Raw genomic sequence first — 27,339 nt, forward strand, 5'->3', positions numbered from 1 at the left:
TTTCTGCCCTATCAGGAGCAGCCTAGAACAGGGTTGTCAACCAGGGGTAGGCAGGAAGCCCCTAAGGAGTACACACAGACATGCTGTATTGCCCACAGACAGGTGGGGACGGAATGCCGCCACCCACCACTCCATTCCATGTCCGGCTGCCGGGGATACGCTTATTAAAAAGATTGAAAACCCCTGGCCTAGAACTCAGCCCCAACCCTGCTAGGACAGCAGCCATCTTGCTAAGCCACACACCTTGTGGTTTACTTTGTTCTTCTGGTGCTACCTGCCTCCCATCCTTGATTGTCCAGGGGGCTAGCTTCAAAAGAAGTGCAAGAGAAGAACCTAAATTATGTCTGATCTGTGGCATTGATGGTTGTGCTAGAACAGGGGTCAGCAACCCCCGGCATGTGTGCCAAGCATGGCACGCAAGGCCATTTTGCTCTGCACACCACAGCCAGCCTGGACTCTAAGCAGCTGCTGCCAGCCACGGAGCTCAAGCTGCTTCCAGCAGGTGCCTGGGAGGCTGCAAGCCCTGCTGCAAGCAGACCGGGCTCCGTGGGCCAGCTGCAGCTGTGGGGCTGCAAACGCCTGCTCCGGGTATGTCGGCACTCTGGCACCTTCCAAGGTAGACATTGTGGTTTTTTCAGCACTCCAGCCAAAAAACGATGCCTACCCCTGTGCTAGAAGGTCAGAAACATGCAGGTTCAAACACTTTCTGGGCAAGGGGAGCCTAGCACTTGGTTCTCTGGATTCCCAGGCAAGTGCCCTAACCACTCAGCTATTAGAGCTAAAACATGAAAGGCTGTGCCTCCTTCCCCCATCTACTAATAGGTTTTGGGCCACCAACAGGTTCAGGTTGTGGAGGCCAGTATATGTCTGCAAGGGGTATGCGTACATAGCTGCTGATGTGCCCAGCTAGTGCATAGCCCACTGCACACATGCAGTTAGTGCATGCACACTTACTTATCCATGCTGTTGGGAAATAGGATTGCCAAATATGCTTATGTGCCAAATATGCTGCTTAGACAACTAAAAAACCTGTAACTTGGATAACTAAAGGGAAATAGAATTCCACCCCAATGTGTCATTTACTGGAATTCCAGAGGCTTTAAAGCTCAAATCATTAAACCATGTCACTATTATGTGGTACATGTCAGATCCCAGTGAGAGTGTGCATAGCCTCTTTTATCTCAAGCTGACTTTATGGGAACTGTGGGATTTTTTTCCAAAGTGTTATTAAGTAACATGGTATACTAAGCCAAAAGTACTTCCTCTCTGGTTTAATTTTTGATTTTAGAATAAAGCATCATCTATCTGGCTGTTGGGCCTGTGCTCATGTAATCTCAAAACTCTCAGCTCTCAAAACTCTAGCCTCCTCAAATGAATCTATAGGTTGAGCAGAAGCTCATCCTTAAAATCTTGGAGCACAAATTTTTGGTTCCGTGGTACAAACTTGCTGGGTGAGCAGACTTAGGACTGCTTAGCTTGTTACTTTTATAGCAGAATTTTTCAGTCTTTTTAATAAGTGTACCCCTGGCTGCTGGATGTGGAGCGGCAGCAGCGTGGGGTGGTGGAAGGCAGCGGCCATGTGCAAACACCCCCCACGCGTCTGGCTGTCCGGGCGGCACCTGTGTCACCTGCAGAGGGGTACCGCTGCCCTTGCACACACCCTCCCACCCCACCCCCAGGCCTGCTCCTGGGAGGCGGCAGCGCAGGGTGGTGGATGGTGGTTCTCCGTCCCTGCCTGCCAATGCATACACCCTAGGGCCTTCCCAAGTACCCCTGGTTGACCACCTCTGCTTTATAGGTAGACCCTTAACAACTCTGAACATGTTAACAATCTTTTTTGAGCAAGGAAATGAGCAAATCTAGACGCTTTGTCTTGCCAGGGTTCCAGGTTCTCTTGGCTTCTGTGGTGAACTGGTACCCTCTACATCCAGTATACACTTAGCAAGAAGCATATGTGGTCATGATGTTTCTGTAAACTTAACGTTTTATTATATACATTCAGTATTAAGTGATGCATCCTATACATTGATTAAGGCAGGAGAAAAGGAACTATAAAGTGATTATATACATGGGCAACTGATGCCTCCTGAGTCTGGGGGGGCACCAGATTGCTGTCAGGGTGGGGGGTCCCCCCACGGCCAACTGCTGACCGGGGGGGTCCCCCAGCGGTCAATCGCTGAGTGTGGAACCACCAGTAACAAAACCAGAAGTGCGCTTCCAGTGGCACGTTTTGTGGCTGGTACTTCCAGGGGGTGCACATGCACCCCCTACATGTCGCCAATGATTATGTAGGTAAAATATATCACAATACGAAATACCTCAAGCAGAGGCAGGTTCATCCCAGCCCTAATTCTGTATGACTGTGATTCTACACACACACAAGAGCAGAATGAAGGCTGTGTACAGCTTCAAGTTAGGAAATACCAAGGTTTTCAATGCTTGAATTTGCCACCTCACACCCTAATACTTTAAGAATTTGTATATTTAACTTTTCCCATGAGTATCCATATTGTAAAATACATGCATGAGTGTTTTGAGACCTTAATGATCTTTGTATTATTCTTTTTGTAAAACTTAAGTTTCTCCTTAAAATAGTTGTCTGCACGCATTCTCTCCTGGGTGGGTTCAATCCCTGTGCCTTTTATCCAGAGATTTTATTGCCTTAGCATAGTATGCATATAGATTGTTTCTGCCTCTCCATACATTTGGTCTTTCCCAACCATACATTTGATCCAATAAAAGATGCCACCCACGAAAAATCTTGTCTTTCACATAGTTTCCCTTTATTTTGATTCACTTATTTTTTTCTGCTGCCCCTTATAGTTAGAGTACTGTTGACATAAAAGTTCCTATTACAGTTTTTGAAAAAACTGGATAATAATCCTGAATCTTCTCTCACCAATTAAGCATCTGAACATGTGAAAGAATGTGTTAGGAAATGGGAAGGAAGATGATCATTCACATACAGATAAAAAATATAAATTAAAACCCTAAATCCTATTGTGCAATTAAAGTCTAAAGCTTAGGTTGCTTGTGCTCTATTTTAAACTTTTCTCTTACATAGGAGCCTACATAATATTATCTTCTATTGGATACAGCCATGGGGGAATCAATTTAAAATCTGCATGTTCTTTTCTCTCTGATTCTAATGATATATTTTATGATCTTTTTCAGTAAGTTCTATGACAGATCTATCCCAGGCAGCAAGGGAAAGGTGAGTACAGAGAAGTTGGTAGAGTCCTTAAACGATTGGTATTATTCATATTAAAATGAAAACTGTAAAAGAATATGCTGTTTGGCATGAACAGAGATGCAAGTTCATTGCTTTGATGGGTTTAGATAGTATGGAAACCTAGCACCGCTGTACTGCCTGTTCTTCCTACTACAGACAATGCCTCTTGGCATATGGAGTGGAGTTTCTGAAAAAATTGTTACCTGAATTACAGGTGAACTCATAGCTTGGCTCTTGATAAAAGGGCAAGAGGCAGGACTACAGCCTAACATTTTATTGCTTGCTCCCCAAAGCACAAGAATAAGCATTTATCTACTGTGTATCTGGCTACATGTGACAATGCTACACAGAATTTTACCTATACTGGGAGGACTCGGGATGAGGAGGAGGATGGCACACAGAATGGCAACAGGTCTTCTTGAATTTGCCAAGGATTCCAATTTTCTCTCCTGTCTACATGCTATATTTGTAGATGTGGCATATCTTGATATTCTAACAAATATTCTCTGATATCTTTGTCTCACTGAGACTTTAGGAACTGATTTTCCTATGGACTTGAAGGATGATAATTAGTTGGGATTTATATCCTTGCAAAAATCATGGTTGTGTGAAAATCATGATGTTATAGCTGTGATGGTCCAAGAGATGTGCTAGAGGCAAGCATATGTTGAAGGTGATGTCTTTTGGTCATGCTGTTGGTCCAGTAAGAGAGATTTTAGATATTTCAAACACAAAATACCCTTCTTCAGGTCTAAGAAATAGATGCAGTTTGAGCCAAGTGACAATAGAACAAATAGCTTATGTAAAACTCCATATTTAAATAAAAACGGTCTGTTTAAAGGAATGGAGCAGAGCCATAAAAAAAGAGCAAAGAGATATGAACAGGATTAGCTGAAAGACTTATGAATTACAGTTCTGAAAGGGAGACTTCCTTACCTCCTTCCTTCACCATCTTGGAATGCTACTTTCCACCACTGTGTTTTATTTTTACCTTGGCTTATGATCTTCACTGAGAAGACTTGTTTTTACAGGTAATCTAAGCAACCTGGATTTGAATGTTATATACCTTGACTTTAACAAGGTTTTTAACACTCCAGTCTGACATTCTCATTAAAAAGCTCAGGAAGTAGACTAGATGAAAGTACTGTATGGTGGATACATAAGTGATTGGATCATCATACTCAGTAGTCCTCAATGGCTCAATATCTAGTTGGAAGGAGGTGTCAAATGGGTTTCCCCAAGGGTCTGTCCTGGGTCCAGTATTGTTCAACATCTTCATCAATGATTTGATGGGATCGAGTGCACACGTAGCAAATTTGTAGATGATGCCAATTACATGGAATTGCAGACACTCCAGAGACTAGGGCTAGGATTCAGAATGACCCGGGTAGACTGGAGAAAAGGTCCACACTCAATCAGTTGAGATTCAACAAAGATGAGTGCAAAGGTCTGTACTTGGGATGGAATAATTGCATATAAAATACAGACTGGAATGACTAGTTAGACTGCGCTATGTCAGAGAAGGACAGTGAACCATAAGCTGAATATGAGCCAATACTGTGCTCTTGTTTCACAAAAAGCCAACAGCATCCTGAGTTGCATTAACAGGAGTGTCACTTGCAAATCAAAGCATGTGATTCTTCTCTCTTCAGCACTGGTAAGATCTCATCTGGAGTACTGTGTCCAGTTTTGGGCCCCACACTTCAAGAAGGATGTGGTCAGTTTGAAAAGAGTCCAGAGTCCAGAGAAACACAGAATGATTAGGGGCTGAGAGCCAAGACTTATGAAAAGAGGGTGGAAGAGCTACTCCACAGCTGGAGTACTGTGTCCAGTTCTGGGCACCCCACTTCAAGAGGGATGTGGACAACATTGAGAGGGTCCAGAGGAGGGCCACCCACATGATCCGGGGACAGCAGGGCAGACCCTGCATTGAGAGGCTACAGGACCTGAACCTATTCAGCCTTCACAAGAGAAGGCTGAGGGGGGACCTTGTGACGTTCTATAAACTCATTAGGGGGGACCAGAAGGGGTTGGGGGAGACCTTGTTTCCCCTAACACCCCCCGGGATAACAAGGAGTAATGGCCACAAGTTGTTGGAGAGTAGGTTTAGATTAGACATCCGTAGGAACTACTTCACAGTTAGGGCGGCTAGGATCTGGAACCAGCTTCCAAGGGAAGTGGTGCTGGCTCCTACCCTGGGGGTCTTTAAGAAGCGACTCGATGCCTACCTGGCTGGGGTCACTTGAGCCCAGTTTCGCTCCTGCCCAGGCAGCAGGTCGGACTTGAAGATCTACAAGGTCCCTTCCGACCCTACTTCTATGATTCTATGATTTAGTCTAGAGAAGAGAAGACTGAGGGGGGGATTTGATAAAAGTCTTCAAATACCTGAAAGGTGATGACAGAGAGGATGGAGATGGGTTTTTTTCTGTGGTCACAGGGGACAGGACCAGAAGCAATGGTCTCAAAATGCATCAGGGAAAATTTAGGTTAGAGATTAGAACGAATTTCCTGACTATATGAGGCTGGTCAGTCATTGGAGCAGGCTACCCAGAGAAGTTGTGAAATCTCCACACTTGGAAAATCAAAAGCAGGTTGGATGGGATGGTTTAGTCTTGGCTGGGATGGTTTATTCAGGGGTGATCCTGCCTTGAGTAAGGGGCTGGATTAGATGACCTCATGAGATCCCTTCCAGCCCTACTTTCCTACAATCCTATAAGCTTAATAAGATGCATCTATTATGGAAGAACTATATGTAATGCATTTGGTTACATTACACATTAGTAACAATGATAAGCTAGAGCTATGGTACAGTGTATTTGGATTATCTATTCTAAGGTTTTCTTTAAAAAACGTCTCCCTTGAAGCCTTGTACTCAGTTTAATTTGACCTCACTATTGGTTTAGTAGAATGAGTTGACTGTTTCCTTCACATTGCTGACCAAGCTAGTTGTCTGCAAAGAATTTATTCTGTGATCACACAGAAGTAAGCATTGGGCCCTTCTGCCTTAGCCACGCTCTTACAGCTTGGACTAGGTCCCTTGAAAAAGGCTAGGGCTGGCAACAAAACCAAGAACTCCCAGATACCAGGATGAATAATAATAGTCTTTTCCATGCTAGACCCAAAGAAACCTAATGCCCCCAGTTCCCAAGGGCTTGAGCTAACAGTGCAACATGGGAGTCAGTATGAGACACATTGGTGCTAGCCCCAATGTGTTGAAATCAAGGAGTTGAGTGATTCAGCTGATGTCTGTTGCTGCCTCACAGTGCAGAGCTGTGTCTAGGTTGGTCTTATAGGCCATCTGCTTCTTGAATTGGATTCCTGAATCAGGGGAAGGCTGGGGTAAACTTTGTCGCTAACATTAAATATTCACTTTAGCCAAGGCTGTTTGTGATATGACAAATGGCTCAATAATTAAAGTGTATCACTTCTAATTCTTGATGATAACCATATCTCCTGTTATCCTTACCCTAGTGATTAAAGATCTTGGAACTTTTTGTTCTGAGGTGGCTTGCAGGCTCCAAAGATAACTCTTGATTGATGTTTGGTCCATATTTTAAAGTTAATCTTCAAAACATGGGCTAGAAACATATTATTTCAAATTGCAGTTTACATTCAGAAGTCAAGGTGTATACAAAATGATGGAGTCTGACTTGAATCTATCCCACACCTGTGATTCTGTGCATCTTTGACAGAATCTATTGCATAAAATCAGTCAGTAAAGCCAAAAGCTGATGCAACGTAGACATCTGAATCATAATATCATATAACAGCAGGGTTGGAAGAGCCCTTGGGGGTCATCTAGGCCAACCCCTTGCTCAGGACAAGCTCATCCCTGACTAAAGCATCCAGTGTCTGTCTAACCTGCTATTAAAAAAATTCAAGAATGGAGATTTCACAACCTTCCTAGGTAGCCTGTTCCACGGTTTATTATTTAACTACCCTCATAGGCAGAAAGTTCTTCCTAATCACCAACCTAAATTTACTCTGCTGTGATTTGAAACCATTACTCCTAGTCTATCTCCATCCTCTGCATCAGGAGTGGCCAATCCTCAGTGCCCCAGGTAGCATAAGCAGCTTTGGCAGATTGGGGAGTGAGCACAGATAGAGCAATGATCAGAATAACAGACTGGGTAGGGGAAGGGGATTGCCTTGGCACTCAGGGAAGATGCTGGCCTGCAAAAAAGTTGGCCCTCACTGCTCTATATAATCACCCTTCAAGTACTTGAAGACTCCTATCTCAAATCTCCTGTCAGTCTTTACTTTTGCAGACTAAATAACCCTAGATCTTTCAGGTTTTTTCTCACAAGTCATGTTTTTCAGGCCTCTAATCATTTCTGTCATTTCTGTCATTCTAATCCGTCAACATTTTTCTTGAAGTGCAGGCCCAAAACTGGACATGGTACTCCAAGTGAGGCCTCGCCAGTGCCAAATAAAGAGAAGCATCACATCTCTTGATTTGCAAATGATGCTCTTATTAATTCAGCACCGTATGCTACAAGCCTTTTTGGCTGTTGGCTCATACTCAATTTAAGGTCCACTATGACTCTTAAGTCCTTTTCTGCAGTACTGCAGCCTATCCAGTCCTTTCCCCAGTCTGTATTTGTCCATGCAATTGTTCCACCTCAAGTGTAGGACTTTGCAGTTGTTCCTGTTGAATGTAATCTGACTTGATTTCAGACCTTTCCTCCAGTTCATCTAGGTCATTCTGAATCCTAGCCCTACCCTCCAAAGTATCTGCAGCTCCACCAATTTTTTTTGTTTTCTGCAAATCTGTCAAGTGTGCATTCAGTCCCGCTTTTCAAATAGTTAATGAAGATGCTAAACAATACCAGACCCAGGACAGACCCCCTAAGGCAGTGGTTCTCAACCTCTTTTTTGTACCAGGACCCATTTGTAAACATCAGTGGCCAGTCTGCAAGAAAAAAGCCACAATTTCCCACACTTTTCTCCTTTTAAAAGAAAACCCATTCTTAAAGTTTGTTTGCGACCCTTTCATATATTCTTGTGACCCATGGGTCATGACTCACGGGTTGAGAAATGCTGCCCTAGGAACTCTGCTTGAATACCTCTTCCCAACTAGACATCGAGCAATGGATTACTTTGTTGAGCAGTTGTCTCCACTTTACAGTACTTTCATCAACTGTATATTTATTTAGCTTATTGATAAGAATACCATGGGAGTTAGTGTCACATCCACTGTGCCCACCCCACCCCCTCATGTCTTTGGCATAGAAAGAAATCAAGTTCTTTTTGATGAATCCACATTGGCTGTTCCTAATCATCTTGTTCTCTTCTAGATGCTTAGAAATAAACTCCTTAATTACTTCCTTCCTAATCCTGGTTCCTCCTCCTTCCCTTTCTTAAAGGAGGGCATGATATTTGCCTCTTTCCAATCACCCAGATCTCCATGAGTTCCCAAGGATGATAGACAGTGGTTCTGAAACTTCATCACCCAGTTCCTTCAGTATTCTAGGGTGCATCCCATCTGATCCTGCTAACTTGAAAGCATGCAGCTGCTCTAAGTAATCCCTAAGCTGTTCTTCTGCTGCTCTAGCCTGTTCATCTTCCCTCCTATCGTTGCTGCTGACTTACTTGTGAAAGATGAAGTAAAAAAGGCATTGAATACTTCAGCCTTCTCTGAATCATCCGTAATTATATTGCCTTCTGCAAAGTTGAGAAGTATGATGTGAAATGCTCTTAAAGGCTAATACCCAGAAATTTTGCTATAAAATGGGGTCCCCTGCTAGAGGTCACAGAGGAAGAGAGTAACCTAGATCTATTGGTCTATGAGCTGCCACTAGTTTGCAGCCATGAAAAGGTCTCATGCAATTCTAAGAAGTATTAAGCTTTCTATTTTAGTAGAGTAAATTAGTAGTAATAATTAATAGATTTTTCTGTATTTGTAAGGGACCTACACTTTCCTTAGCCTGACATACTTATAGAATCTTCTTTTTTTTTATTGCCTTTTACATTCGTTGCTAGTTGTATCTCCTGATTTTTCTCCCTGCTTGCTCTTGAGTTACTCTTATACTCTTCCCTAATAATATGGCCAAATTTCAACTTTTTGTAAGACTCCTTTTTGAAGTTCAACTCGCTTGAGTACACTATTTTTCTAGACTGGCCTCTTGTTGTATTATTCTTCTTTGCGTCAGGAAAGTTTGTTTCTGTGCCCTCAGTAAGATCTCTTTGTTGTCCACACAGGACGTACAGTGTGAATTAAAAAGAAGCAGGAATCTTATCAGGGGATAAGGCAGAATGCCGCATTTATTGGAACATAAAACATACAATATAAAAAGAATAAAAAACAGTAAGGTTCTCTGTTTCACTTATTCCCATACATACTCATTCATTCATACAAAAGAAACAAGCACATAAACAGATAGTTAAACAGTCCTGCTGATAGTTAGAGGCTAAGGTGTTACCAAGTTCTAAAGTTGCTGAAGTCAGTCTGGTGGCTAGCCAGACCAATCACAAAGAATGGAGTCAGGACTTGTTGGAAGCACCCAAAATTCCTTCTTGGAGGTGGACAGACCCAAAGCCTTTTCTTTGTGTTCATTCTTTATAATGATAGCTGTCCATACAAACCTATTGATTCTGCTGAGTTAGATGCAAAGGTCATCCTCCTTGCCCCATTGGTAGGCTCGAATTGGTAGGACATGATCTGCTGGCCTTGTGGTCTGCAGTCTTCAAGGGGGGGTCATTGCTTGTCTTCAGCCATCAGGGTGAAGGCATGATTTAATATTTGGTAATCCTTAACTGCTGACAACATCACTACAACCTTTAACTGTTAAATCACAGAAGGCTATTTTCACCTGCTGCAAGAAGACTTGTCTTCCTTCACGTTGTTACATACATCATTCATTTTTTCATTACCTCTTTTCAAACATGCCAGATATACCACAGACCTTACATAAGCATTTTTCTTACACTAAATTTAAGTTCTGAAATCATGAGACCTACAGGTCAGATATATATGCTAAGCAATAGGGAATTTAAACTAGATGGTTAATTCCATGGTTATTTAATATTTGATACAGAATAATAATGACTGATTAAAATATTATGAAAAATAAATCATAACAAGATTCATTATAAAAACAGCAAGATAAAGTAATTACAGCAATTATAGAAACTGCAATACAATATCTTTAAAGTACAACCAGTACTCTTGGACTCCTATTCCCCTCAGACTTGCCTCTAAGGAGCTCCTGCCTGCCAGTTCCCTGAATTTGTTGAAATACGCTTTTCTGAATTCTCTAGTCTTTATTCTTCTGCCTACCTTCCTTCATTTCCTTAGAATCTTGAACTCCATCATTTTGTGGTCACTGCCACTAGGGCTGTGTGAAGCTTCGGATGCTGATTCTATTTGGAAGAGATTCGGCCCGATTTGGTGGCTGAATCTCCGAATCGAATCGGGGGACCAATTAAAAGGTCCAAATCGATTTGAAGCGCTCCAGATCAATTCAGAAAAGATTTGGAGAGCTTCAGCAATTCGAGCAGTCCTTGCTGGCTGCAGCAGGGAGGTGGACCCCAGACTCCATGTCGGTAAGTAGGGGGCAGGGGAGGGGAGGCTGAAGGAGCAGGGAGGGGACCATGGGGGGACCCCTGCCTGCTCCCCCAGCACCCCTGAGTGTCCCCTGACCCCTGCCAGCTGTCCCAGCACCTCCATGGCTGCCCTGCCCACCCCCGCTCCTGGCGCTTAAAAAAAAAAAAAAAAAAAAAAAGCCCCCATTCACCAGGTGCTGCCTGGTGAGGGGGTGATCCCCGCTGCCTCCCACGCCACATGGGGGGGGAGGGGGGGGGCTCTGCCAGAAGCCCACAAACCCCTGCCCACTCTTTGCAGCCCCCCCTCCCACCCACCCCAGCTCTGGCCCTTTAAGAAAAAAAACAACATCAAAAACCTGCATTCACCAGCTCCTGCAGCGGTCTTGGGTCTTCAGGGCACTCATGCAGAGCCCCCCCATGCAGTGGGGGACATCAGGGATCACCCCCCACCGGGCAGGAGCAAGTGAGCCTGGAGTTTCTTGGTCTTTGTTTTTGTTTTTTTTAAAGGGCCAAGAGCTGGGGAAGGTGGGGGGGGCTGGGGGAGCAGGCAGGGGTCGGGGGGCTCATGGCAAGGCCCTGCATGGGGCAGTGGGGGTTGCCCCCCTACCCAGCAGCAGCTGGTGAGTGGGGGCTTTTTTTTTTCTTTCTCAAAGAGCGGGAGGTGGGGCAGCCATTGGGGGCAGGCGGGGGATGGGGCCTGTGTGATTTGGAGCAACAGCCGAATCTCTGAATCAGATTCGGCCGAAACGATTTGGGACAGTGATTTGAATCACTGAATCGAATCACTGTCCCCCAAATTGGCCAAATCGAAAGCGAATACTAGTTGCTTCGCACAGGCCAAACTGCCACGTGTGTTGCCTTCTACCTTCGTATGCCCAACCAATTCCTCCCTGTTCATGAGTAACAAATTGAGAAGAGCTCCCTACCCTCCAAAAAAGTTGACCTCTCTACCATTTATACCAAAATGTTATCCCTGACAGTCCCATCAAGTCTGTTATCCCAATTGCCCTGTAATTCCCTAATTGTATTAGGACTTGCAATTCTTCATATTTATTCCCCATGATTCTTAATTTAGTATACAGACATTTGAAGCAAGTAACTGATTGCTCAGATTTCTCTCTGAGAACATTAAGGCTTCCTTTATTGTTTCCTCTTACTTGGTTTTATCAAGGTCCTCTGGCTCTTTACTTACCTCTGGACTTTTGTTGTGTGCATGTAAGTGAAGACTTCCCTCTATCAAATAGCCCCCATCTCTTCCCAACAGTGTTTCTTTCTTGAACATACCCTATGGTCAAAGAAGCCAAAGCTGCACTGACAGCACCATCTACATAGCCATATGTTGATCTTCTTGATGTGGATGCTCCTGCCTTGACCCTTGATCCTTTCACCCTTGTATCAAGAACCCCATAGTCACTTTTGATCTGCTCAGGGTCACCTTTGGCAGTATTATTAGTGTCCAGATGAATGACCGTTATGGGTTGTCATCAGAGGGCTGGATGAACCTCAGCAATTTCTCTATGATCTTTCAGATACAGGATCCTAGCAGGCAGCAGACCTTCTGAGCCAACCAGTGAGGATGGCAGATGGAGGACTCCAGGTTCTGCAGAAGGGAATCATCAACTACCACCCCTTATCACCTCCTTTTGGTCATAGTAGTCTCAAGCCTCTCAGCTTCGGGGTGCAGGGATATGATTTGTGATTTGATCTGCCACTGATGAGCAGTTTCTGTACCACATCCATGCCAAATTTGGCTAATGGATAAAGGAAATTCAAAACTTGTAGATAACACAGAGCTGTCTCAACCTTCTTCCATCCCTGGCCTATGGAGAACAAGTGCAGCATGTACAATAAAAGCTTTGTTATCCGGCACCCATGGGGAATGGGGGAGGGGGGGGTGCCAGATAACAAAATATGCCAGTTAACTGAGCAGTCTGAACAGGCGTCTTTGCCTGTTTGGGCTGCCGCCTCTCCCACCACATCTAGGGTGTCGCTGCCCCTCCCACGGCATTGCCAACCCTCCCGCAGGCCCCAAGGGACAGGGAGGCGGGCCCCACACAGCCTGCTGTGCCCCGGGCCATGGGGGCTTAGCAGTGCAAGCTGCTTTGCCCCAGGCCTTGGGGGCTCTGAGAAACTGAAAGTGCCACGGTGGGCACTTCCAGTTTCACTTTACCTTGCAAGTCGGCATACCGGTTAATAGAACATGCTGGCTTGTAAGGTGCCGGTTAACGGAGCTTTTACTGTAGTAGAAAGCCCTGTCAGTGGTGCTATCTGCCTTCCCCACCTAGAAACAGACAACTGATAATAAGCTGTTGTTTCTGTGCACCCATGCAGAAATCATAATTCTAATATAATAAAAAGCTTAGTCTGTTTGTCTGTGTGCCTGTCTGCCTGTCTATCCGTAATGCTTCTGGCCAACTGCTCCAAGAGGGCGAGTAGCAATTGTCCGAGCAGCCTGGGCTGCACGGGCCCAAGTTTGCACTGCTGCCAAGAAAGTTTTGCAGCAGGGAACATGCCCCGGCCTTCCAAGCAGTGGGGCTTCCCCCCATCTCCCTGCTTGAGGGCAAAGGGAGTATCACAGTGGCTGTACCCCCTCCCCTGCCCAGCTCTGATGCCCTGCAGAACAGCTGGCAGGGAGGGGGAGGCAGCAGGTAGGGAGGGAGGGGAGCAGGGAGGCAGCTGGATGTGAGCCAGATGGACCCAAAGTGGCAGGGGGCAGGGGAGGGGAGGGAGCAGGATCAGACAGGGCAGGGGGGGACTGGGGTTAGACCCAAAGTTGCAGGGGAGGAGGGGGACTGGGGTCCGACCCGAAGCAGCAGGAGTGGGGTGGGGGGTAGAGAAGGGCCGGACAAGGAGTGACGGGGGGTGGGGGTGGAGCAGGGCTGGACCCAGAGTAGTGGCAGGGTGGAGCGGGGCCAGACAAGGAGCAGAGGGGAGGAGGGCGCAGGGCCAGACGCAGGGCTCCGTCCCTGCCGGGCCCCCGCGTCATTCTTGATAGGAAATTTACTAGTATAGGAATAGGGCCTCTTCCAGACCTCATTTTCTAAACTTGCACTGTAGTGAAAGACATCCAGCAAGGTTACTAGTCTATTTAATTACATCCCGTGCAGCTGTGTTTATTCTATCTAGCTCTGGTATCAAATGATTACAAAAAACTCAGTGTAGCTTAGCCCACTGTTGGATAGAAAACATTGTAACTGGCCACATCTACATGAAACACTGACTGCACAGTAGTCAGAGACAAAAAAGCTGTTCATCCATTTATACAAGTACTAAATGACTGCACAGTAATGACTGTACAGTCAGCGTCTCATGTGAATGCAGCCACTTTCCAGCAAACTCCATTATCAGGATATTTATATACCACCCATGATAAACTCCTGAATTACATTCATTTACTTCTTTCAGTTCTTTGCTAGCACAGAGAAGTGAAAGAGAATATAGTCAGCAATTTGCATTTTTCACCTGACTGAGCTAAAATTACATTCTCTTTGCAGGGCATGTGAGAATGTCTGCTTCATTGGGAGGCCATGGCGGATTGTGGATGGGAACCTGAATAAACCAGTGTGCAAGGGAATGATGGAAGCTGTGCTGTACCATGTCATGACAAAGCCTGGCATAATGGAAAACAGCCTAATACAGCATTATAAAGGGGTACTGCAGCCTGTTGCTGTCTTAGAGATATTGCAGGTAACTGTCATCAGATGCTTATCATTACCTTATTTTAGCCTTCAGCTTAGTGCAGGGGTGTCAAAGATAAGGCCCACAGGCTGGATCTGGCCATTGAGCCATATCATCCAGCCTCTGGTGCTGCCTCTGGGTCTCAGGGTAACCTACAGGTAGCATGTGGGACGTGCCACATGGCTCCATACGCTGCACACCATGAGCTAAGCAGCAGCTACTTTGCAGTTTCAGGGCTGTGCTGCATGCAGTGGCCCCTCTGTGCCTGTGCAGCACAGCCTCGAAACAGTGGAGCTACCACTACGTGTGGTACATCCCCAAAGCAGCCAGAGCAGGACCTTACCGGACACAATGGCTTCTCCTGGGCACTCGCTGGATCTGGAATATGGGGGTGGTTTGTGTGTCTAATGTAGCCCTGAGACTGATCCCATGCTACTCGTCTAGTGCACAGGGTTGGAGGAGTTTGACACCCCTGGCTTAGTGTAATTGTTCTACCAAAAGCCTTCTGCCTGACTTCAGACTAACATGGCTAACTATCTCTCTGTGTTCCACCCAAGTGATACAGAGGGGGTCTCAAGCTGTTGTAATAGGTTATCTTGTTTGAAGTCACAGGAGGGAGATCAACTCTGAAGGGACCACAAACTCCTTTTACCAAGGAGAAACTCCTTCCTGCCCCTAAAGCAAACTGATCTTAGCTCAGGGTGGGGAATGCCAGCTGGCAGTACCTGTTCTCTTGAATTCCTGTGGTAGTGATTGCAACTAGGATTTCCTTGTAAAGTGAGACCTAAATTCCTGTTGAACTGGAATCCTGTTCTTAAAGCTCCTATGGGTATGAAATTTCACCTGTATTATTTATGCCTTTCGACTGTTAATTGACTGTACATGGGGTGTGGGAAGTGCAGTCCACAAATCAGTTTGGGAATGATGGCTGTAAACTATACCAGTGCCAGTTTCTCATAAAGGACAAACAGTCTTTTTATTAGAGGTGCACCAACGTATATTGGGTGCCTATTGGATTGGCACCGATAAAAGGAAAATCTATTATCAGCTGTTTTTGGCCATTGTAGACTATAATGTTTACTGATAATTATGCCTTCTGGCTAGGGTCCTGGACACCTGGGTTCCCTCTCACAAGCCAGGGTGACCTTTAGTGTGGAGGGCCCGATCCGGATACAGGGGCCTGAGCTATTTTCCACCCCTACCCCCAACCCCTCACTGGCAGTCCAGACTGGGCTGGAGCAGAGCAGTTGGCGCAGTGTCCCAGGCACTGGCATAATGTAGACTGAGGGCTGGGTCTGGGGCACATGCTCTGCCGCAGAGATGTGACTGGGGCAAGGAAGTCTCCGGCCCTGGCCCAGCTCAGCCTGCATGATTTCAGCCCACAATGCCCAGGGGTCCATGACCTGAGGGCAGAGCCTGGCAGGGGCCAAGGAATCCACTCCTCCCTGTTGGGCCAGGGGAGGATCCTGCTGCACACCTCATCTAGGGTGACCACCTGTCCCTAACTGGGACAAGTCCCACTCCTGGGCTGCATGACTCTGGGACAGCATTTGTCCTGGATTCACAGTGTGCTGCAGGGATTGCAAAACTGCATGTTTCCCCTTGCAGGCAGGCAGCAAAGGGCTGCTTGGGACTGCTGGGAGTGGGATGCAGGGGGTGCCACATGCATGTGCGCATCTGCGCACACACTTGGCCAGGAATACAGCCAGGTAGCATTGAGAGCAGCTCTCTGCAGGTAGATCTGTGTGTGGGAGGGGCCATTTGGGGATAGATCGAGGCCCCCATGGTGGGGAAAGGAGTGGGGCAGGGTCGAGGGGCGCTGCCCAGCCAAGGCAGTACATGGGACCCAGGACTGGGCAGAGAGGCGGGCATGTGTCACCCTACCCTCAGTCCAGCCAAGTCCTGCCCTTCCCAGGGCTGGGGTCAGATCCATTCAGCCTCCCCCACAGGGCACGGGCTTGCCCTACCCCTGGCAGCGGCAGCACCAGGAAGGGAAGGGGCCCTACCACCACCCCCTCCCCCCGCTGAAGTCCAGCTTCCGGGACCTGGGGTCCAGCTGTGGGGGAGGAGTGGCCTGGTTTCTCCTAGCCTGGAAAAGCTCCATGGCCCTACCCTGGACAGAGTGAGGAGCATAGGCAGAGGTAGAAAATACTAGTTGGTGGGGCTGAGTAAAACTTAAATTTAAAAGATACTTCTACTGTGATGCTTTTGCTGATCCAAATTATATGTGTCTACTTAAATATACTTACACAATGCATTTATCATAGTATTAACTATACTGTAGCAGGCTTGTAAAAATGAGAATGAGCCCATTTTGTATTAAATGTGTGTAGATCAAGCTGTAATATACAGCCAAGCCCTCAGATATCACCTGATTTGCACTGAGAACACCCAGGATTGCCACCTCACAAATCTCCAAAAGGCTTTCACTCAACAAGGGCACTCCTCCAAAGAGAGAGATCACATTTGAAAGAGCATGTTTGAAAAAGCCACCTAGATACCACGTGAAGAATTGCTAGAGTACAGAAGAAAAACCCCCATGAATCACACACCACTGGTTATGACATATCACCCCGCCCTCGAACCTACATGGAAAATCCTCATACAGTTATAACCCATACTAGAAGAAGACCCAATTCTTAAAGAGATCTTCCCAGAACCATCCATCCTACCCTTCAAACAAGCATCGAACCTTGCTAACCTCATCACTAGAAGCAAACTTCCTACGGCCCAAAACGCACCAAACGGATTCAGACCATGCCATGACAAGACATGTAAAACCTGCCAACATATCTCCACCCCCACACACACACAATTACTACACCTCACAACAGAGCCAAAAGCATTCCTGGATCTTACAGCTGCACATCCAGAAACGTGATATGTCTCATCCAATGCACCAAACGCCCTGATGGAAAATACATAGGCAAGACCAAACAACAACTGTGCACCAGAATGATAGATTTCTGGTGGGTGCTCAAAGACCAGAATACCCAACTACCTGTGGAGGCACATTCCTCACACAAAAACCACTTTCTCTCCAATCTCTCAGTTCTAATCCTTAAGGGGAATTTACAAAACTCTTTTTACGGACGAGCCTATGTACTTCATCAAGCTCCTGGATACAAGCAATCATGGACTAAATATAGACATTGGATTTATGACACAACCTGCCTAACATCTGACTCCCCAGGTACCAGCTACATTCATTCCCCGCACCTGCCAGCCTTTTTCTCAACCACTGACTTCTCAATTTACATTTTCACTGACTGGCTTTCTTGCATGCATACCAGCCTCTGGCTTCTTTACTATTCATTCCATCCAGGAAGAGCACACACCAACTGCATATGCTTCCTCAGCCTGACAAAGGGTATTTAAACCCAAAGGCTTGCTAAGAAGAATTTTTCCAACTATTTGAGTTGGTCTAAAAAGATACCAGATTAACCCTAAGAACCTTGTCTGCCTTTTGTATTAAATGGCATTTTCACTCAGATTTTATTAACAGCTTATGGCAACACAGTAAACAGCAAAAGGCTGATGCTTCGCATATCACCCGCAGCCCAAGCCCCTCTCCCTGCAGTCTCTGGCTCTTTCCTTTTATTGGGAAATCCAAACTCAGTCCACAACTAGAATTAGCCTATAAAGCGACACCTATTAAGAACGGATGCTATCAAGCAAGCTCAACCAAACTCTTCCTATTGCTATTTCATCATAACTTTTCTGTTTGCCTGGGTTGAGTACAGTCTCACAATCTCTGCAGGGTTGAGGTTTCTTATAATATCCAACTCAGTGTTTAGAATGGATAATGCAGAAAAATATTTCTGGCTCATTGTTCTTAAGTAGGTTTTAATCCAACGCATTGCAGAAAATGATGCTTCTGATTTCACAGAGCCAACAGGTAGTATAAGAGCTAATTGAAGAAGCTTGAAAAAATTGGGGTAATCTAGAGCTGTCACCATGGATCTTAAATTTTCTAGCCCTACAACCCATCTGGAGGATTCAGTATCAATGCCTGTGATCCGCATTTCCAATTTAACTAAACTTGAATTGACTCTCACAATTTTCCCATATATTTCCAGTATCTTACCAACTGCTTGAGGTTCACAGGCTAGAATGCCATTCAGACTTCTAGCAAGTGTTAAAGATTCCTCAGAATTCCTTTTAATTTCCCTGTTAGAGCACTGACGACTGGGAAAAAAAAAAGCTGAACATACCACTTTTGCTTATTATTTTGTGGTTCCAAGGGAAGATGCTCTCTTGCACCACAGCTTGAGTCCACAAGAAAGTTGCTCAGTTTTAAAGTCTTCCTAGGAGGCTGAGCAAGTTCATCTCTGTCCTCAATCATTATTCCTACATTTTCCCCATATTACAGGACATCACCCCAGATGCTGTTCCAGGCTTGTTCATTTTTCATATTTTCCAAAGTTGCGGCAGTGCTAGTAACTACTCTTGCTGCTATGGAGGGTGTGGCCTTTTCAGACTGCAGTGCCTTTTGAGCGACATGCAATAATGACTCAAAAACAACAAGACAGATGACAAAATCTGTTTTTTGCACTTGGTACAGCAATCCATTTGCCTCAACAAAATTCCAGTTATTTCCATGCTGAGAGAGATCAGTTAGGCATTGGATAATAACCTTTAAATTAGACTTGCATTTTTTGACATTTCTCCACCTGCACGCCCAGTGTGTATCACTTAAGACTTGTCAACTCTATGGATTTTATTACTCAGTGTGACGGGGGCATCTTTGTGACCAAATCCCAAAGTGGCCCACCCACTTGCCTAGGGCAGTCTGCTCTGACTTTCCGGCCACAACTTGATTGTGGACTTGATTTCTTAAGTGGGAGGGTGCCCATTCCTTGCCCCGATGCCAGGAGGGCGCTATCCATGGCTCTGAACCTCCCTTACATCATGGCCCATGCCTCACTGATGGCATCCCGATTATAATTACTTCCCCTGGTCTGAGGCCGGGGACAAATTCAGTCCATAACTGGGCTCCATTCACTCTCACACTCACTCCGTCCCTGCCCCTCTAACAGGGGGCCTCTTGCAGTCCACCCCCTTCTCACAGGGGCCTCTTGCACTCTGCCCATCCCAGGCCATACTCCGCTGCCCCAGCTGTTCTTGAGCAACCCCTTGTGGGCTTTTGGGCTTAGCTACTCTCTCACTGGTACCACCAGGCAGCAACATTGGTTCCTGTAAGTTCCCCTACTCTACATGGTGTGGCTTTAGACCAATGCTGGGCTGCATTTGCCCCTCACTGGGCAACGCTACACTATGCTCCACCCTGGGGTCTCCTTATCATACTTACAACTACCTACTCATGGGGCTGGCCCTTGTGCTGGCCTTCAGGCTTACTCTCAGTTTGGTCCTACTCAGCATGCCCCTGGGACTGTCCTTCAGGCCTACTCCCCATTCAGCCTTACTCTGTGCGGGGCCTAACAGTTCATCACCCTTGTTTACTTTACAAGCATCCACAAAAACAAGATTGAGTTTATGTGCCATACAATGGATGTAGATAGCTGTTGGCTGGTCGTTAATGATTTTTCGCTGGACCCCATTTGTGTTGAGTTATGCTCCATAACATGACTCCGTAACATTCACTCCATCCTATGCTTGACCCACTATTGGAACAGCACTTAGTCCAGCTTCCTCTTTATCTTCTTTGAGACCATTGTAGATCCCCTCTGCATTTCTAAACTGTGAACAGACTTTAAATAAGAGAAATTGCTCATACAAATTTAAGTCAGTATCCACGTAACACACACAGATCAAAAGTTGCTCTTGTTTAAAAGACCACCTTTCATCAGCAGTCAGGCAATAAAATCCTGCATTCTGCATGTCCTCAGTTATTTGTTTCTTTATCAGGTCAGTTGCAATGTACAGGAGCTCGTTTTGAATTTCACGGCCTGTCATGCTAAATGTACCATGCAGTTTCCTCTGAAATTGCTCCTCGTATTTTGCAAAAAGGGAGCATAACTGAGAAAACAGAGGGAATTTTCTTGACTTTTCATTTTCATTATGCCTCCTAAGGGCCAGTCCCTGGCATGAAAGATAGAGTGGCAAGTCAGTAATTTTTCAAGCATATTCTCTGAACAGTCATCTTATGGGAGTTTGACAGGTGACACACAACTGAGCTCGATTTACTTACTGCCTGGTAATTTTTCCATTTACTCACACATTCCAAGTGAACCTTACAATTAGAATGACTGTTCAGCTTTTCATTTATCTTTTTCCAGTCTCGCAACCCCTTTTCTGTAAAACTGTTATCTTTGTACAGGCAGTCCTCAACTTACAACGTTTCGAGCTACAATGTTTCACACTTACAACGTTTATAAATTGACACCCTGTTTCAACTTTATGACGTCAGTTTTGACTTTGCAACGCTTGATCTGATGCAATGCTGCGCCAGCGAACAAGTTCACTGCGTTGCTCATGTTCCTGGAGAACATCTGTCCAAACTTCCTTGGACACTTTCTTTAAGAAAGCAGACAAGACTCCAGAAAAACCTGCAGCCAAGACTCCTGAGAAGACTCCAGCAAAGAGCCTTTCAAAAAGTCCAGCAAAGTCACCTCAAAGAAGTCCTTCCAAATCGATATGATTGCTATTTAGAATATAAATACATTAATGTAGCTATATTACGCATCTATAATTGATCGAGTACAAAATTCTGGGGTATTTTTGGTGAAAATAGAGTATCAGGCCTTGGTTCAGGAACCAATCCCCCGCTTATAACGTTTCTTATGAGAAAATTTTCAGGAACCAATTGTGTCATGAGTCTGAGGACTGCCTGCATTCAGAAGAACTGTATTAAAAAAATCTGCAGGGATAGCAAAATACAGCATTGGCCAGCACTCTGTATTCAGTAAAGGGAATCAAACACCAATGACGAGAATGATTGATTTTGTTTGCCAAAAGAAGTTTTGGGATAATTACTAAATTTCACCTGTACAGGCCCACTTGGTCGGTCCCCTAACTTCAGATTCATTGAAACACTAGCAGCAACAAAGACATTTATATTCTTATCAGCAATGTGCATTTTGTCTACGTTTTTTTCTGTCTCGTGTTGATGAGCAATTTTCCACACTGATCGCTTCCTTATTTTCCAAACAACGTTGTAAAATCAACGTCGGCTAAATTTCCTCTTCATCTGTGTTTGTGTTTGCACAAGTTAACTGTCTGAGTTTAAAACATCTCCTTATATCTGCAGCCATTGTACCACCTCATGTGCAGAACACACACCATGCCACTGTACAGAGTTTATAAAACAAACTGAAGCATGCATCTTTACATCAAAAACTGATACCTACGTATAGTAACACAGACTACTGCATGATGCATAGTTAGTGATTTTGAGTGGGCATTCATTATGGGTCATTAATAATGGTTTGTGCCAAGACTTTAAAAGTTTGTAAATTAGTAGGGCTGTTGAACAATTAAAGAATTTGATTGTGATTAGTCGTGCAATTAAAAAAAAAAAAAAATCAGTTGCGATTAATTGTGATTTTAAACGCACAGCTAAAAACTCAAAATTATTCACGGAAAAACTCAGTTATGAAAAATTATGCAGGTATTTTGTGTGTTTGGGTGGGTGTGGGAGAAGATTTGTGAAGCTGGGGGGGGGTGGGGGGTTTGGAGTCTGGGAGGAGGGATGTTTCCTGCATACCCTGGCAGGATGTGGGGTACTGTGGGTCAGGACTGAGTGGCAGCAGCAGGGCTGGGGGGGCTGTGGCTTGGGAGTGAGGGGCAGATGCACGCACACACACACAGATGCAGACACAGAAACGCACACAGACACATGTGCATGCAGATGCAGACACACATCCAGCAGGTAAGTGTATGTGGGGGGAAGGGATGGGGCAAGGGAGAGGGAAGGGGCTGGGCAGGGGCCAGATCAAGACCACCACAGTGCAGGAGGGAGTGGGGCAGGTGTTAATGGGGCCCTGGACGGGCTGGGTCTTGGGACAATTGGAGCTTGGTGGTGCATCTATGGTTGGGAGCAGGGAGGGGTTCCCGCCACTGTATGCACTGCGGGGGGAGCCAAGGCAAGGGGCACATGCTACCCCAATCTGTATGCCGGGTGAGGGTGGGCTGCCGCTGCAGGCTGGGCTCTACTCTGCCTCTACGCCTCACTGCCACTGCTTTGAGAGCGGTACGATGCCATGTGAATCCTGCTGCTGGGCGGCCTGCCACCAGGCTGCTGCCTGCCCAGTGGCAGGACCCACATGGTGTCACGCTGCTCTTGAAGCAGTGGCAGTGAGGTGCAGAAGCACAGCAGAACCCAGCCTACAGCAGCAGCCCGCCCTCGCCCTGTGCACAGATCAGAGGGGTATGTGCCTCCCCACCTTGGGTCCCCCACGATGCATGCAGTGGTGGGACCTCGTGACCCAGCCTAGCCGGGGCTTCATTCACCCCTGCCCCACTCCCTCTTGCACTGTGAGGGGTTTCAATCTGCCCAGCTAATAATCAGCTATCAGTATCAGCCAAGAAAATCTTTATTGATACACCCCTACTTTTTATTAGGTTAATTCTTGATCTGTAAAAATGTTCTGTGAAGGGTAACTTTACTGGGCTTCAGAATTTTGTGTGTGTGTGTGTGTGTGTGTGTGTGTGTGTGTAACTTTTTCATCCAGCTAAAATATGTCAACTTTTCAACAGGGCCTGGAAGTTCTTGGATGCATCAGGAGATTCTTTGTGAAAAAGCCATCAGCAGTATCTCTCTTTTCTTACCCAGCTCCAGGAGAAGAACTATCCAATCCCAAGCTGAGTGAGACCGCAATAATATTTTATGAGCCTACCATAGACTGTACTCTCAGACTTGGTAAAGTGTTTCCAGATGAAGTCAACTGGAATAGATGGGTACAGATGCTCCATCTATAAACGAAAGATAACTTCTCTAGCTCACACTGTTGAAAACTAATATAGATGGAACTTCAAATGTATCCCAGGATTTATGCTCTGCCTGTCATATTTGTTATCATGGCTTGTTAAATAAACTTTTTCTTGTACTTTCTTCTTTGGAATCACTTTAGGCCAGGGATAATGCAGAGATTGTGATTGTGGTACATGTATCTTAGTCTTCTAACAGCACTCTGAGGAGAAAAACTACGTGAGCCTAGGGTGAGACACTGGATTTAGACTTCTACACGTAGGAGTCTACAAGTATACACATCTAATGGATTTAATGTCTCAAGTAGTATTTTATGCAATCAGAGACATTGCCTCTCCTCACTACTCTGTTGCTGCTGCCATGCTGTTAGACTCTACTTCAGTGGTCACCAACCAGTGGATCTCGGTCCACTGGTAGATCTTTGAGCCTCTTGCAGTAGATCTTGGAGCCTGTTGGAGTCCATCCAAGGCTGGAGTAGCGGGCTGAGTGCATGTGGGCATGCATGCACCTGCCCCAGCCCAGCAGGTCAGTCCATGGGGGAGGGAAGGGGTGGGAGCTAGATCGAGGCCCTTGCAGTGAGGGACTGTGCCGCAGAGGCAGGAGCAGGGGTAAGTTGAACAGGGCCCTGGCCAGGTGGGACTTACCTGCTGGGGAGGCACACCCCCAAATTTTTTCTCCCTATGCCTCGATCTGCCCCCTCCTTCCCTCCCCACAGACTTACCTGCTGAGTGGGGAAGTGGAGGGGTGGCGGCAGTGCACAGTAGATCTTGGGTTGTTTTTAAATGCTAGAGGTGATCTACTTAAAAAAGGTTGGCAACCACTGCTGTACTTAGCGCAGTGTGCAGATGAGTTAAGGTAATTTCAAAAGCACCTAAGCTAGAACAAAGTATTATGGTCGTCTCATAGATTTCATTTCACAGATTCCATAGACATTAGGGCTGGAAGGGACCTCGGAAGATCATTGAGTCCAGCCCCCCACCGGAAGGGCAGGAAGTCAGCTGGGGTCATAGGATCCCAGCAAGATGAGCATCCGATTTACTCTTGAAGGTGTTCAATGTAGGTGCTTGAACCACCTCCGACGGCAGACTGTTCCAGACCATGGGGGCTCGGACGGTAAAGAAATTCTTCCTTACGTCCAGCCTGAAACGGTCTTGCAGTAGTTTATAACCGTTCGACCTTGTCATCCCTTGCGGCGCTCTGGTGAACAAACATTCCCCCAGATACTGGTGGTCACCCCTGATAAACTTATAGGTGGCCATCAGATCACCCCTGAGCCTGCGCTTTTCCAGGCTAAAGAGCCCCATGGCTCTCAGCTTGTCGTTGTAAGGTCTGTTTTCCTGACCTCTGATCATGCGTGTGGCTCTTCTCTGAACTCTCTCAAGCTTCACATCCTTTTTGAATTGTGGAGCCCAAAACTGGATGCAGTACTCCAGCTGCAGCCTCACCAAGGCCGAGTACAAGGGGAGAATGACGTCCCGGGATTTGCTTGAGAAGCATCTATGGATGCAAGCCAGCGTTTTGGTCACTTTACTAGCCGCAGCATCGCATTGCAGGCTCGTGTTCATCTTGTGGTCGGTGATGACCCCCAAGTCTCTTTCTTCCGTAGTACTAGCCAGTGTAGCACTGCTGAGCCTATAAAGATGCTTCAGATTTTTCCTCCCAAGGTGGAAAACCTTGCATTTTTCAGTGTTAAACACCATCAGGTTCTCGTCCGCCCACTTGCTGAGCCTGTCCAGGTCAGCCTGGATCGCCCTCCTGTCTTCTGGTGTGGATGCTTTGCCCCAAAGTTTGGTGTCATCGGTGAACTTGGCCAGTCCGCTTCTGACTCCAGTGTCCACATTTAATGTAGATGTTGAACTGTGAGATGTCATGAAGATGTCTTGGCTGACTTGTTTTAGTTGAAATAGAGCAGATCTCTTGAATATCCAACTTTAGAGAATTTTCTATATTCCTCAGTAATCTTCCCAACTAGTTATTTCCCCTTACTAATTATAGATTCATAGATGTAGGGTCAGAAGGGACCTTGTAGATCTTCTAGTCTGACCCCCTGCCTTGGGCAGGAGAGAGAACTGGACTCAAATGACCCCAGCTAGGTAAACATCAAGTCTCCTCTTAAAGACCCCAGGGTAGGAGCCAGCACCACTTCCCTTGGAAGTTGGTTCCAGATCCTAACTGCCCTAACTGTCAAGTAGTGCCTCCTAATGTCTAGTCTAAACCTACCCTCTAACAACTTATGGCCAGTATTCCTTGTTACTCTGGGAGGTGCTCAGGGGGAGCAAGGTCTCTCCCAATCCCCGCTGGTCCCCGCTAGTAAGTTTATAGATGGCCACCAGGTCCCCCCACAGCCTTCTCTTGTGATGTACATCCTTCCAACGTACATCACCGAGATTCTGCATCTGATGAGAACAACTAATGGCCGTATACCCTACACAATGGCTCAAATTTTGTGACATCTTCACTGAGCCCATCAGTGACTACTGATCAATGCTGGCATACTTCTAATACCATTATAAATGGTAATGTGCTAATGTAACTAGAGCTGGGCTTGAATTGCTAGTTGTACTAGCTTTTCTACCGTGCATATGTTTCTTGAATCTAACCATGACCATAAGAAGTGGATGGGCATTCCACTGGGAACCTGGCAACCCCCAGTAGCTTTCAGCCTGTTGCAACCATTTTGGTGTGGACAAGTCCAAGGCTGACTCTGCTATCCAGGAAGTGTGCTGTGCCATCCAAAAGGTGCTAGCATTTCCAAACTGAGGCCCAGTGGTGCTGGAGGGCTCCAAATTGAGGCGTGAAAGCTAGATAGAGCACTATGAAGCACTGTCTCTACCATAGAAACTATGTCTATTTTTAATTGCAACATTAAAAAGCATTTTTAAGCAATTGTTTTAAAAGATTTACAAACGATATTTCAACAGCGTTAAAGAAACTAATGGAAACATTAAAAAAAAAAAACATGCAAGATGCAAACTGTACCATGTCTTCAAGTAGCAGGAGGTGGTTTGAGGTCCCATGCACCCCAAGAACTGCCTAATGCTCACCCATTTGGCAGGGAGAGTCCCAGAGCATAGAGTGCCACTTCAGCATGCCCCAATCAGACCCAGAAGGCTCAAAGGAGCTGGATAGCTGCAGAGCTGTATCTGTGCTTCAGGGTCCAGATCTGTGCTGCTGGGGAATTGCAAGAGGGTAAAGTAACATATGGTCCATGTTCCTGATGCCTCTGAAAGTTGGGGACTTCTAGTGATGCTGGTACCAAGAAGAAGTTAACCAGGAGCCACACTGATTATGAAGAGGTAGTGTGAAGAAAGGTGAATGCTCCCCCAAAACCACTGATGCCCTTTTGCTGGAGCCCAGGCAACTGCAAGGGTCGGGACACTTGCCATTGGCCCCAGGTAGGGAAGGGGCCAGTGCTGCATGGTGTTAGATGGAGCAGGTAAATGCCAGTCCTGGGTTGGTGTACAGCCATATATTGGAGGGTGGAAGCTGGCAGGAAGGAAGGCTTCCCCGAGACAGCAGCTGGCAGAGAGGGATTTGTACCCATGGCCATGCTCCACTGGCTACCACTAGCTGCCCAATGCTGGGTGCTGGCCAAGGTAGTAATGGGGAGCACACCCCTGCTGGGATAAAGCTGCTGGCCTTGCCTCGGATTGGATGGGGCAGGTTATGGTAAAAAGGCACAGACAGTACCTGCTTGGATGCAAGCCGCCTGCACCCTGCCAGCCCCACCCCCTTTCCCACATGACCCCCCAGAAATTGGCAGTCTTGGAAAGAGCTGGATGCTCCTCATCAAGGTTTGGGAGCAATCCTGATGCCAATTATACACAGCAAGCCAACTTTTCATTGCTGCCAGTCAACTGTGGAAGAGGCAACAAGCTTCTCAAACTCTTCTGATCTGACTTCATCTGCTTAGTTCTTGCCATCTAGTGTACAGACATCTCTGTTGCCATCTTTAGCCCAGAATTGTTGTTGGATCTCCCTGAAGGCTGCAGGG

General features: G+C 46.1%; 1 protein-coding gene across 4 annotated transcripts in view; it reads left to right on the forward strand.

Annotated features, from left to right (window-relative positions):
- The window catches only part of GTF3C1 (general transcription factor IIIC subunit 1), a 163,786-nt gene extending 140,323 nt beyond the window's left edge, over positions 1-23,463 (forward strand). For 2 of the 4 annotated variants that reach the window (XM_019482373.2, XM_019482374.2), the window contains exons 35-38: positions 3,175-3,214; positions 12,307-12,423; positions 14,272-14,464; positions 23,114-23,463. In XM_019482373.2, coding sequence (XP_019337918.1) covers positions 3,175-3,214; positions 12,307-12,423; positions 14,272-14,464; positions 23,114-23,335 — 572 coding nt within the window. In that variant the 3' untranslated portion in view covers positions 23,336-23,463. Of the gene's footprint in view, positions 1-3,174; positions 3,215-12,306; positions 12,424-14,271; positions 14,465-23,113 lie in introns of those variants that run through there. The other 2 variants (XM_014605759.3, XM_006270521.4) reach the window with 2 other exon arrangements.
- Positions 23,464-27,339: the final 3,876 nt, after the last annotated feature.

The sequence above is a fragment of the Alligator mississippiensis genome, chromosome 13 (genome assembly GCF_030867095.1).
Source record: "Alligator mississippiensis isolate rAllMis1 chromosome 13, rAllMis1, whole genome shotgun sequence".
In the NCBI taxonomy this organism is placed as follows: Eukaryota; Metazoa; Chordata; order Crocodylia; family Alligatoridae; genus Alligator; species Alligator mississippiensis.